General features: G+C 50.1%; 1 protein-coding gene across 1 annotated transcript; it reads left to right on the forward strand.

Annotated features, from left to right (window-relative positions):
- The first annotated feature begins 1,304 nt into the window (after positions 1–1,304).
- MLLT11 (MLLT11 transcription factor 7 cofactor) lies at positions 1,305–5,442 on the forward strand. Its single transcript, XM_032768012.2, has 2 exons — positions 1,305–1,661; positions 5,164–5,442. The coding sequence occupies exon 2, from the start codon at positions 5,170–5,172 to the stop codon at positions 5,437–5,439; it is 270 nt and encodes an 89-aa protein (XP_032623903.1). The 5' UTR covers positions 1,305–1,661; positions 5,164–5,169; the 3' UTR covers positions 5,440–5,442.
- The last annotated feature ends 7,640 nt before the right edge of the window (positions 5,443–13,082 follow it).

The following is a 13,082-nucleotide window of genomic DNA, read 5'->3' on the forward strand; positions in this document are numbered from 1 at the left end:
AGACACACCTGGAATGGGAATCACCTTGGGCACTCCCCATCCCAACCACACCACTGCTAGGTCAGCTGCAACTGGGACAAAAATCACAGCCCAGGAATAGAAAAGTTATGATGGGAGCACTGAGCGGTTCCACTCAAGACTGACTGAGAGACAGTCCCTGCCCCAGAGAGCTTCCAGTCTAAATAGTCAAAGAGTGGGAAGGGAAACTGAGGCACAGAGTGGGGAAATGACTGACTCAGGGTCACCCAGCAGGTCTATGGTAGAGTTGGGAAGAGACCCAAGGTCTCCTGTGTCTATGTTCAGTGTCCTAGCTACCACACCGCATTTCCTCTCTCTAAGTTGAATTCAGATTCCTCATCGGGGAGTCCACGTGGCCCAGGAAGGAGGGGAAGGGTTACAGCTCCCTGACGGAGCTCCTGGAGTCTATCACTGTAAGGCAGGTTTTCTAATGAATCATTCCCGTGGCTTTTCTCTGACCCCTCTCCAGTTTATCAACATCCTTCTTGACCTGTTGGCACCAGAACTGGATGCAGGATCCCAGCAGCGGTGGCACCAGTAACAGGGAAGACTTACCAGTATGAGTGCCAGCTACGGCTCCCGGAAGGGGCAGGGCCCTAGGCGGAAGGGATCAGCATCCCCCAGCCAGCCCATCCAGGGGCTGACTGGCTCCAGTGGCCATTTAAAAGGCCTGTTGGTGGCGGGGGGGTGGGGCAGGAGAGGGGAAAAAGGTGCAGCTGGGTATGGGCCGGTACCAGTGGTCAATTTTTACCGGTATGCCATACTGGTTTACTTTCACCACTGCCAGTGCCAGATACGGAGGTAAAATAACGTTTCTGCTCCTACGTGAGATCCCCCTGGTTATGCCTCCCATCACATTAACTCTTTTGGCCACAGTGTCACACTGGAAGCTCATGGTCAGCTGATCACGCCCCCCATGACCCCCAAATCTTTTTCCATCACTGCTTCCCAGGGAAAGAGTCCCCCATCCTGTAAGTACGGCTGGCATCCTTTGTTCACAGATGTATACGTGTAGCCCTATTAAAGCAGATATCGTCTGCTTGCGCCCAGCTTACCAAGCTATCCAGATCGCTTTGTATCAAGGAACGCCCGTTCGGTTTCACCAAAGAGCCTCCGGAGCCTACCATTTTAAAAGGAACGTTGCTTGCAGTTGTGAGCAGGTAGAAAGGAATAGTATCGAGCTGCTCAGCCCACACCTATTAGCATGCAGCAGATGAGATGGGAGGGACCACGCCCATGTATCACAAGATTGTTCTATTTTAAAATCCTGGTTTTCCCGAACATTATAGAACCTGCAACTAAGATCAAGTGTGTGGATGAAGTCAGATCGCTTCTGCTTTCAAGCCCGCCCCCGACCCCAACTATAATAAAGCCTGGGTGAGCCACTTAAATAGCAGAGCGTTCATACAGCTGAATCATCGGCCCACCAGCCTTGGGAGGAGGGGTAATTAATCTGCCTATTTAGGAGGGGCTGCATTGCGGAGACAGACAGACACAGGCGCACACTCACACTCAGACAAAAGCAAAGCAGAAAATTCTGCAAGCCTGCCTGCCTCCCAGCTGCAGCAGAAGACGCTTTCGGCACAAAGAAGACCCTGTCAGCTGGGTTAGCAGCCACCAGATCCAACCTTTCCTTAACACAGGTAAAAAAGCATCACTCTTCTTTAAAAAGAAAGCTGAGTCGCTTTAGGGGGGAAGGGGGACGGGGTTGCTGAGGCTTGGATTGCTGGTGTGTCAGCCCTCAGAGGCTTTCCATGCATCTGAAGAAGTGGGGGGTTTTACCCATGAAAGCTATGCCCAAATAAATCTGTTAGTCTTTAAGGTGCCACCAGACTCCTCGTTGTTTTTGTGGAAACAGACTAACACGGCTACCCCCCTGATACAGGGAAGGAGAAGAAATGGAACATATATGATCAGTTTAGCACTAGGCTTTCACTGCAGTTGAATAAGGCTCCATTCCCCCATCTAACCTGGCTGGCACCACATTATCATGATTCCATTCTCTTTAGACCGGAGGATGACTGGCAACGCAGAGGAATCTCTGAAGTGTAAATTGCCCCTTTTAATAGCTGCCTCTTTTTTAATATACATAATTACCTTCCTCATCACAGCTTAGAGGCTGGCGTTGTTGAGTGTGTTTCTAAATCAAGCAGATTGCCCGGTGCTAAAAGGATCATGGATCTAATTTTAATAATCTGCTGTCGTCTTGCAAAAAGAAATGCAGAAATATACCCGTGAGCAGAGTGCTATTTAAAAAAACCCAGCAGTTGTTCATTTTATGGAAGGGGATATCACACAGTCTTCCCGGTACATTTTCATTTTTTTAAATTTAGAAGCAAACTGGTCCCTGTGTAATTTGATGCGAATGTGAGCGCCCAGCTGCAGGGGATGTCGGAAACCCACTGGAATCAAGCCTCGTAAGAAACAAACCATCAGTGGAAAGCAAAGGAGATCTAGATATATAGACTGATTGAGTGTAAAAATCAAAGACAGGGAGGACCAAAGGACAGAATTCTGCCAGGGAAATGCACATTAAGGGTTGGATTCACTTGGACTAGGGTAGGCCAGGTCTTTGGGGAGTGGGGAGAATTGTGAAGAAGAAGAGAGGGGGAGGGGCTCTGCAGCAAATCCGTCTGGGTGGGGCCATTGCAGGAACCGTCTGGCTCGGCACACAATGGATGTCGTGGTTTGGGATGTGCCGGGCAGCTGGAGGTAGGAGCGGTGTCTCAGGTGTGTGACAGGGGGCCTAGAAACCCCAAAGCAGAGCTTTGTGACAACCGATTGGACACGACCGGGTCCTGGTTCTGCTCTCACATCAGGCGGGGAGGGGGCTGGACTGATGTCAGTGGAGTGACTCCTGATTTGAGCAGGGGTGTGGTGGAAAGAGGATGAAGTCCTTTGTCTTTGTGGGCATACACCCCCCCTCCCCAGAGATACACACGCATGCCCACAGAGATATACGCAAACCTACCACCGTAATGCTTCTTAGACTCTTCTCATCAGATGAGCTCAACATGCTTTACAATGGAGGTCAATGTACTTTTGAGGAAATGGGCCATTATCCCATTGTATAAATGGGGAAACTGAGGCACAGAGCTGTGATTTGAGCTACTCAGCAGGCCAGTGGACAAGACAGGAACAGAGCCCAGATCTTCGAGTCCCAGGCCAGCGTGCTACCCACTAGGCAACACTGTCTCCCCCACAGGCGTAGGTTTGCATACACACATTCTCTCTATGTATATTCTATCGAGTTACAGTCAAAGGCTAGCAAGACTTCATTGTGCATCCTTATCATGAATCCTGCGAACCCTAATTCTATTCCTGTTTTATTCCCATTCTCCACACTCAGTTCCGTTCGCGTTCCCAGTCACCCGCAAATTCTCAACACTAGAAACAAGCCACAGGGGATATTACTTCCGCACCCCTCATGATTAGTTTCCCATCATGCAAACATTAGGGTGGGTTCTTCTGAGAACGTCTGTATCTACATATCCAAGGGAAATGCTATAGAGAAGCCAATCATAAGCCCAGATCCTGAAAGGGAGTAGCTGGCACTTTTCATCAGCAGCTCTTAAGGCACTTTAAAAAGGAGGTCAGTCATGTCCCCTCCATTTTATAGATGGGAAAACTGAGGTCTGGAGCGGTTAGGTGACATGCCTGAGGTCGCCAGGAGGCCAATGGCAGAGCTAAAACTAGACTCCACTGCTGCCAAGTCCCAAGACAGTGCACTAGGCAGCACTGCTTCAACAAGCTGCTTTTGATCCTTTATCAAGACAGGACAAAACGGCAGCTGAGGAGCAACATGTGGCTGCTGGGATAGAAGGTGGCTGTTAAACCAGCCCTTTGCAGGCTGGGGAGGGGAAGATCCGGGAGGGCTCAGGGGCTGGGACCTGTCCCAAGATTTGTGGAATGTTCCCATCCCGTAATGTTCTCCTTAGGAGGTGTAGGCGTGTAGACGTGCAGACTCACCCCTGCAGCGCCTCCTGCTGGTCTGTTCCGGGAATTAGCTCTCCAGCCTTGGGAGTGACCCCTGCAGGCCAGTGATCCACCTGTCTTTTGGCCCCTGTGTCCCTTCCAGGACCCGGTGCTCCTTTATCTGGGGTGCTGCCCCCTGGCAGTAACCCCTTTCTCTTAGGGTCTCTCCTAGCTGGGAAACCTCCACCCACTATTCCCACCTCACCTCAGTATCAGGCTACTGCCAGTCATCGTCTAGCCCCGTGCCCTGGGGCAGACTGCAGTGTCAGTCACTCATCACTGGCAAGGAGGGTTTGGACCTGCTGCCTTGGCCTACCCCTGGGCTGCCCTCTGCAACCCCCAGTACCTGTTGCCTTATACTAAGCCGTAGCCTGGGGCTTTCCAGGCAGGAGCTCCCCAGCTCCTCTGCCTTTCCCCAGCCCTGCTCCACTCAGGTACCTTGCCTCTAGCTCCCTGCAGCCAGGCCCTTCTCCCTCTACAGGCAGAGGGAGACTCTCCTCTGCCTCTGGCTTCTCTGCCTTTATAGGGCCAGCTGAGTCTGTTTGGGGCATGGCCCAATCAGCCCAGCCTAAAAGCTGCTTTCTCCAGCCACAGCCTCCTCCCAGGGCTGTTTTTAACCCATCTGGACCTGAGCGAGGTAACCACCAGGGGCCACCATGATGCGACACAGACACAAAGTAAGAAACAATCCCTGCCCCAGAGACCTTACAATCTCCCTAGACCAGACAGAGGAAGGCGCCTTGGTACTAATTTACAGATGTGGAGCTGAGGCCCGGATCTTCAAAGGTGCCCAACAGCCTGGGCCAAAGTGACCTGCCCTAGAGTGGAGGGAAGGATGCTGGGACAGAGCCAGGACTAGAACCCAGCTCTCCTGGATAAGCACTCCTGCCTTCTCCAACTGCCCACACAGCACTATTCTTCGCCGGCAGCACTGCTGGGGGAAGGGACCGTTGTACCCCAAAACGTCTGTAACGGTGGTGAAATGGGCTGAGGGGAGGCCCCAGCGGATGATGTATTGGGGCCCCAAATTTCTCTCCACGGGCCTGTTTACAGGTTCAGGCCCTGGGTAATCATGAGGCGGTGACGTTTTAGATCATTCCTTAGCTCGAGCAGCTAGGACTGCGCGGTAACCTGAGACTTCAAAAGACTTGTCTGTCTTCTTCTTTGTAGGCAGAGATGCTGGACACGGCGAACAGCCAGTACAACTCCTTCCTCTACTGGAGGATGCCCATCCCGGAGCTCGATCTGGCGGAGCTGGAGGGGCTGGGGTTGACCGACGCGGCGCTCTACAAAGCCAAGGGAGGTGTGGGCAAGCGATCCGGGGACTGGAAGCAGCTCAGGCAGGACATCTCCGAGGAAGATGACGCTCTCCTGCAGTTCAACAGCTTCAATTTCTGGCGCGCGCCGATAGCCAGCGTTAGCGCATTAGATTTTGATCTGGTCTGATGCCAGCGGCCCAGGCACACAACCCGGGTCTTTTTGGTTAGGTCTCTGTGTTGTCCTTTACTTTTAAAGTGGTTGTTGACGATGCTGATTAACGAGTCGCCCAGCGATGACACCTCCAAGGCTTATTGTCCGTGTTTCCCCATCCATCCACCTTCTCTCTTCTCAAGGGTCTGTCTACACAGTCAGAGCAGGTGTAGGCACACCTGAGCTAGCGTTACTCTAGCTAGCGTGGGTAACCATCGCAGGGTAGATGCGGCAGGTGGGCCATTTGTCCAATTTTAAGCTGTGCTGTGCTGTTTTTCTGTGGTTGGGCCTCTGTCCAGCACTGGGATAAAGCCAGACATGGGTTTGTCCAGAATCAGGAGCAGAGGACATCCTGTTGAAGAATCCGCCTCTCTGCCCCTGCCCGTGTGACTGGGGTCAGGGGCAGTGAAGCCTCCCCCAAAGTAGGGGGGTAGGGATGCAAACCCCCTCCATGGCACCACCCCTGCCCCTCCTCTTATCAGCAAGTCCCGACCCCTGGCCAAGCCAGAAGTGGGGCTGGGGAGCCCGGGCCCCTCCACTTGCTCAGGGTACAGGGGGCTTGAGAGTAGCCCCTGACCCTTGTTCCCCACCCCAAGCCCTGCGCCCAGGGAAGGTGGAGGATCGGTGGCTCCCCTGGGCTTCTGTTTCTGGTCTGGCCAGAGAGCGGGGTCTCAGGGAAAGAGGAAGTGCAGGGACAGGGCCCATGGCAAAAAGTGGCCCCTGACCCGCCCTGTTCTAGCTCCCCTGACTGGGGTGCTCTTCAACATGGCATCCATAGGGTCACGCCAAAGGGGCAGTTTCACACAGCTGGTGTCGGCTCCATGCCATTCCCAGAAGTACTGGAACGTCTGGTATTTCTGGGGATGCATCAGTGGCCCCCTTAACATCTGGTGGCCCAGGCTAGCCACCCCAGTACTAGCCTGCCAGAATCCCAGGGTGCCTATTCAGATTGCCAGCCCATGAAGAAGTCCATCTCACCCTTTTCTACACTGCTATGGTTACTCACGCTGGCTAGACCAAATTAACGGGGACATGCCGAGCCATTCTGCAGTCACACCTTCACGTGCCCATGCTGAGCTCAGAAGTGTTGGAAGCCACAGTCAGTTTGTCTTGGTGTGAGCAGGCATTGTGCCATCGCTCTGACCATACCTGTGCGAGAACGTGCTAGAGAACCACCAAGCAGCGGTCGGATTTGAGCTCACTCCTATTGTGTTTGATTAAGAAACGTGCGTGCAAACAGAAGACCACCTCACCTGTCCAAATTCCCCTCTTAGCTGAAGTCCGATTGCATTGTCCTGGGGCGGCGGACACTCCTGCTTCTCTAACCCCCCTGTTCTCAGTTCCCCCACCCTTTCCATTTAGATACTCAAAGTTTCTCTGCCGGACATCGCCAACGGGCCCTTTGTTCTGCTCAATTCTGATCAGGCATAAGGTTCATTCCTGAAAAGAGTCCCAGCTTCGCCGCCTTGTGCGTCCAAAACCGCAGAGCAAAGAGAAAACCATCAGTGTGAGAATTTTGCTAGCAACGTAGATACATTTTCATTAGGATGCTGAGAAATTTCTGGGCTGGAGCCTCAGAAGGTGTTGATGGAGCCGGTTTCCACCAGCCGTAGATCTGGCCCATGCTGCCTGACCCACTAAAACCAAATACAGCCACCACATCAGTTTTGCCTTAAAGACTTGGGGTTAACTATTGCTCGGGCTCCCATCCCCAGAGATTCCTGCCACATTGAACATGGATTGCATGTGGGCTGTGAGGACCTGATTCTGATGGCCTCGCAGTGCCTCACGTCATGAGCCAGGCCTGCATTGGCTTTCTAAATCCAGGGAGCCAAGTGTTAGTGTGAGGACGGCCGTCAGAACCGGACCCTTACGGCTGGCTCTTGCTGCCCGTATCACAGGAGAGCCACAGGGTGAATCCTGTCGCTGGTGATCATCTGATTCCCCCCCCCCCCCCCCTGAAATATTTTGGGGCTGTGTCTGAGTAGCCACTCGCCAGTGGGACGAAGGCCTCGGCAGCCTGCTTACTGAGTAGTAGCTGGCACTGCATGTTACCCTGGTTGGGATGGCTTTGAGCAGTAAGGCCCAGAGCCACAAGAATCATAGGACTGGAAGGGACCTTGAGAAGTCATCTAGTCCAGTCCCATGTCTCATGGAGTATTCGGATACTCACGGAGCAGCAAGAGGATTAGGCATTGTGCTTTACCCACCCTGCTTCACAGGCAGCTGTGGGGTCCGTCAGTACCGTCCTGCTACTCCTGCCTGGCGTCAGGCTTGGAGCGAGGGGAGAGCCCAGCTCATTGAAGGCCGCTTGGGGAGGAGAGCAGATCTCCAGCTCTGGGAGGGCGGCTGAGCCTTCCAGAGCTCAGCCTAGGGAAAGGCAGGAGAGTTGTGGGACCATGTCGGGGGTCTGTGTCAGCCGTGAATGACCTGACCCTGCTGCTGAGTTAGTCTGCTGCAAGTGGTGCCCTGCCTGAAGGGGGCGACTGTTTGGGAATCGACCTTTTGTTTCTTACATCTGACTGCGGACCTAGCGCTGACTTGTCCGGAGCCTAGAAGCAACCTGACCGAAGCTGCCTAGTGCCTACTGATTTCAATGGGGGTTAGGCACCTAAATACCTATGAGGATCTGGGCCTTAGAGGGCTACTATCTCCAAGTAGCCTCAGGTGAAGAGGTTAAAAAAAAAAAAAAAAAAGAAACCCAAAACAACCCCAAACTGTTTTTCTTCCCCCAAGTACAAAAGAAGTGTCTGCAAACGAGTTTTTTTTTTTTATGTCTACGTAAATAAAGAAAGACCCGTTGGCTGGATTGTTCACACCTGTGCTGGCTCCAGGTATGAGAAATATTAGCCTGAAAGGGAACAGGACAAGAGAGATGGAAAAGACTGAAGAGAAGGATTTGTGCTGACGGGTAGCATTGCTCCAACATACCTGCTGTTTATGGTACACGGTGCTGCAAGGGAGGCTAGGAACATCTATTCTATATGGAGATTAATTGTAACAAATCTATGGCAATGTAGGACTTCATCCAGGTCACCATGCTGCATCAGGTGGTTGTTTGGAATTTCAGGGTGATAGAGCCACTGCTCCAGGCTTCTACAGCGTGAGCTCAGAGTGAATTTCCTTTAGCAGCTACCAGTACAGTGTCTATGACCCACAGTGGAGCAGTTCTGATTCCACCCACCAGAGGGCAGGGGTGCAGCTGCACCCTGGCTGGTTCTTGATGTTATGATGCTAGTCAGGAAAGTCTCAGTGTGCAGCAACTCAAAGCTTTCCCGGGAGCTTGCAGAGTTTGTGACACATAGAAGGGAACGAGGCAGCCCGAACTAGTAAATGGCTGTGAAAAATTCCACATACAGAGCATGGCTATTTCACCTTCCAAAAATAGCGAGGCTGCTGACTTTAAGATGCCAATTTTAAACTGGAGGTAAAGAATGTAAACTTTCCTTCGCAGGCCTGTATGGTTTTGTGTCCCAAGCCAAGAACCCATGGAAACAGGGGCGAGGTACTTATAATGAAACTTTAAATAAAATTAGTTTTAAAAAAGTACGCATTCCTGTGGACACTTAAAATCCATACAGACTAGAATAAAATGCTCTTCATAGCTGCTATTCCCAGCTGCCTTTAAACTGTTTAAAGTTCTTTTAACTATATATGGTAAATGGACATGCCAAACCATGGGTGCGCCTTGTCTGAAATGCCTGCCTCCTTGCCTGGGGGAGTGAAAAAATCAAGAGACTTCTCAAATAAAGGCTCTGCTTCTCCTTTACCCTGCACCAGTGCTAACTCAGTGTAAGAGACAGCTGTGCGGGAAGCGCTTTCTGTTTCACGAGATAGCCTGCAATTTTGAATTTTTTTTTCCCCATTCCAGAACAAAAACAAAACAATTAAAAAATTTCCCGTGAAACAAAATTTGGAGGGTGGCGGGCCGGGGGACTATTTTGGGTGGCTTGCAGTGTTTCACTTGGATTTCAGCTTTTTCAAAAACGTTATTTTCTGTGGACTAAAGCCAAACGATTGGACGATCATTTTGAAATGGAACTTGGCACGTTCGGTTCCAGAAGGGGTAAAATGGAACATTCCGACCTTAGCGGAATGCGCCATTATAATTTTGGTTCTGAAGTGAAATAGTCAAAATTGACACGTTCCCGACAAACATTTTGATTTGGATGAAACGGCATTTGCCGAAGGAAAAACGTTCCCCTCAAAAACTTCCCAGCAGCTCTAGTGGCAGACACTGCCATTCTGAGCAGGGAGCACTTGATATCCTCTTGGCCTTGGGGAAAATGCTATACAAAGGTGCAGGGTACCAGAGAACTGGGCCCAAACTCTGACATGTTTAATGCTCAGTGTGCCTTGCAAAGAGTAAGAAAGCAGGTAATGAATGGACGAAAGCTACTAAATTAAACTGAAACGAAAACCACTGTATTCTCTATCCATCCTTCACTGCTGATTTGGAGTCAGTGCTGATATAAAAGGCCCAGGGATCGATTACAGAAACCTGCCTTCATCTTGGTTTCTGTGTGAAATCTGAGGTGATGTCTTCACCCTTCATGAGACCTTTCTATGTCCTGAATTTAGAACCTGGAATGCTTCCAGGGACAATATATTTCTCAGATCTCACAGAGAAACGAAGGTGTCCTGATCAACCAATACTGTCAAGGGGAGGGTGTGTTTGGTCAATAGGTACCGGGGACCTATGGTTCACACACACCATCTAATAGATCGCAGCAACTGTTGAGAACTAGAAATCTCAATATCTGGGTGGGCTAAGTATCATACGCTATACGCAGAATGTAATGGTCCTGTACTATCTCCTAGAGCATGTGCTGCAGTGTAAGTGTCCAATAGTCCTTTTACATACAGAAAGCTGCACAGTACGCACACTGGTCCTGCGTATGGCTCTCTCGTACATTGCAAGTTGCAAACGGCTCCCGAGTAAGTTGTGTTAGTAAGGAGTCCTTGTTTTATCTCCCCTTTCATAAGGACCGATGCCTTGTTTGCCTTCACAAATCGTTCAGTCTTCCACTTGCCCAGCTGTCTAGCACTTCCACTGCCTCTTTGTGTTCTCCAGGATGGACTGAGCGAAGCCGATGCCAGGGGTGTTTTCCAAAATCTTCAAGTGTAACAGTCCCAAACTCTAACTGGTGGCGTCACCTGGCAGCCTGTCACTGTGCTGCCTCTGAACAAACGTTAATAAAGTATTTCGCCCCAGAACCACACTAAATCTTCTCTGTGTGACTATTACTCCATGATTCGTATTCTTTGAACCAAAATGTTTATTGCGGCAACAGATGCACCAGACTGTCACTCCGCTGCTTTTACTGTCTATTGCTTTTGCTGGGCATTTAGGAGTCTGGCATTTCTGCTAAGATTTCAGCTGCCTCACCACTTTGTGCTCCATAATATCATCTTTGACCTTTCTTGCCATGTCATAATAATAAAAGAGTATGAAATTAAGAGGCTTTATTTGTAATTTCTGGGGACCACTCTCCCCTGGCTGGGCCTAACTATGGAATTCAAGCGTGTGGCTACATCAAAACAAAGATCTACTGGTTTTCCTTATGGCTGTCTTCTAGTTGTCTGTTTTCCCATCTGAGTGGGCCCAATCACTCAAACCGTTATAGTGATATCAGACATGGCAGAAATAAATCTACAACTTGACTTGGGTGCAAAAAAGGAATTTTCATCCTGCTGAAAATGCCAAGGTTTTAGGGAAAATTTTCATCCTAAATTGGAATAAAAAAAATCCTCAATTTTTTTCATGGGACAGAAAAACTAAAGTAACCAAAATGGAAATTTGTTTTGGCTTGCTGGCTGTCTTCTTTGTCAATATCATGGTCCCCCTCAAGGGAAAAGTGAAATTGACAGGATCCTTCTCCATGAGCTTTCAGTGTTCCAGAATCTGGATTTTTTTCCCCAACCAAAAAATTGAATTTTTTTCAGCCAAATTGAAATTTTCCCACAGACAATTTTGATTTTTTGCACAAAGGGCCTATTTGGCTGGAAAACTACAGCTCAGAACTAACCGTAACACCACATGCTCACAGATCCTTTGACTGTGTGACATTCCCACAGGACGGGCATTGTGCCAAATGCCAGCAGCCCGTCTTTAAGAACATAAGAATGGCCACACTGGGTCAGACCAATAGCCCATCTAGCCCAGTATCCTGTCTTCCAACAGTGGCCAGTGCTAGGTGCTTCAGAGAGAATGAAGAGAACAGGGTGATTAAATTAAGTGATCCACCCCCCCTATTGTCCAGTCTCAGCTACTGAAAGTCAGATTTAGGGGTTGCAACCCTGACCATCTTGGCTAATAGCCATCGATGGATCTATCCTGCAGAACTTCTTATTTTTTGAACCCAGTTATACTTTTGGCCTTCACAACATCCCCAGGCAAGGAGTCCTACAGGTTGTGTGTTGTGTGCAGAAGTCCTACCATTCATTTGTTTTAAATCAGCTGCCTAATAATATCATCGGGTGAAACTTAGCCACTGTCAGTAGACAGATACTGGGCTAGATGGACTTTGGTCTGACTCGGTATGGCTGTTCATATGTTCTGTGAAGGAATAAATAACACTTCCTAATTCACTCTCTCCACTCCATTCAGAATTTTATAGACCTCTATCATATCCCCCACCATCACCACCACCTTTAGTCATCTCTTTTCTAAACTGAACAGTCCCAGTGTTTTTGAATCTCTCCTCCTAAGGAAGCAGTTCCCTGCTCCTAATTATTTTTGGTGCCCTTCCCTGTACTTTTCCCAATTCTAATTTATCTTTTTCTGAGATGGGGCAGCCAGAACTGCCCCGCAGTACTCAAGGTGTGGGTGTACCATGGTTTTAGATAGCGGCACGGGGATATTTTCTGTCTTTGCAGTTGAAGGATAATGAATGAAGGTTGGTAAAGCATTTGGAAGATGTCGACGCTCTGCACTGTGCGCTTGATTCTGCACCTTCTGCGGTAATGGACACAAGCACAGAGTGGTGGTAAAATGCTGCCAGATCAGGATGGTAGCGTCTTGCGCTGTGCTCTGGAGTAAATGGCCGTATAAGGTGCAAGATAATGGAGAGCCAGGGCCACAAAGCATTAAGTATTATTATTAACAGTGTATCCTCTTGGTCTAGATGGAGCGCGTCGAGGTAAGGGGTCTGTCTTGTCTTTTTCACTGTGTCTGTTGTATGCTTGCAGTGGCCTATTGCCCTGTGTTCGTAGCTGGTTGAGCCCAGCACAGCCCCACTGATCTCAACACACCTGCCAGCCCAGAATCCGTCCCGTCATCCCATCTTCTCTCTTGATCATGGTGACTGGATCTGTTACGTGCTTCACTCACCAAAAAAGCACCTCTTTCCCGGCCTGGCCTTGTGTAGCGGCTTTTTTTCTGTATGGCTCCCTCTGCCGATGGTCACTCCATCAGCGCGGCGCTCTCTGTCAGCCCTCCGGCTAGATCACTTCCAGGGGATCAGGGTCTCACCAGGCACCACGAACAATCCAGCACGGCTTCCCAGTGACTGGTCGGGGAATCCAGACCCTCCATCTACACTGGGACCCCACAACCAGCAGCCAGGATCTGCACTGTCTCCCTCCTTGCTGCTGTTATCTGGGTTTCTTCCCACCCT

Source organism: Chelonoidis abingdonii, chromosome 11, assembly GCF_003597395.2.
Source record: "Chelonoidis abingdonii isolate Lonesome George chromosome 11, CheloAbing_2.0, whole genome shotgun sequence".
In the NCBI taxonomy this organism is placed as follows: Eukaryota; Metazoa; Chordata; order Testudines; family Testudinidae; genus Chelonoidis; species Chelonoidis abingdonii.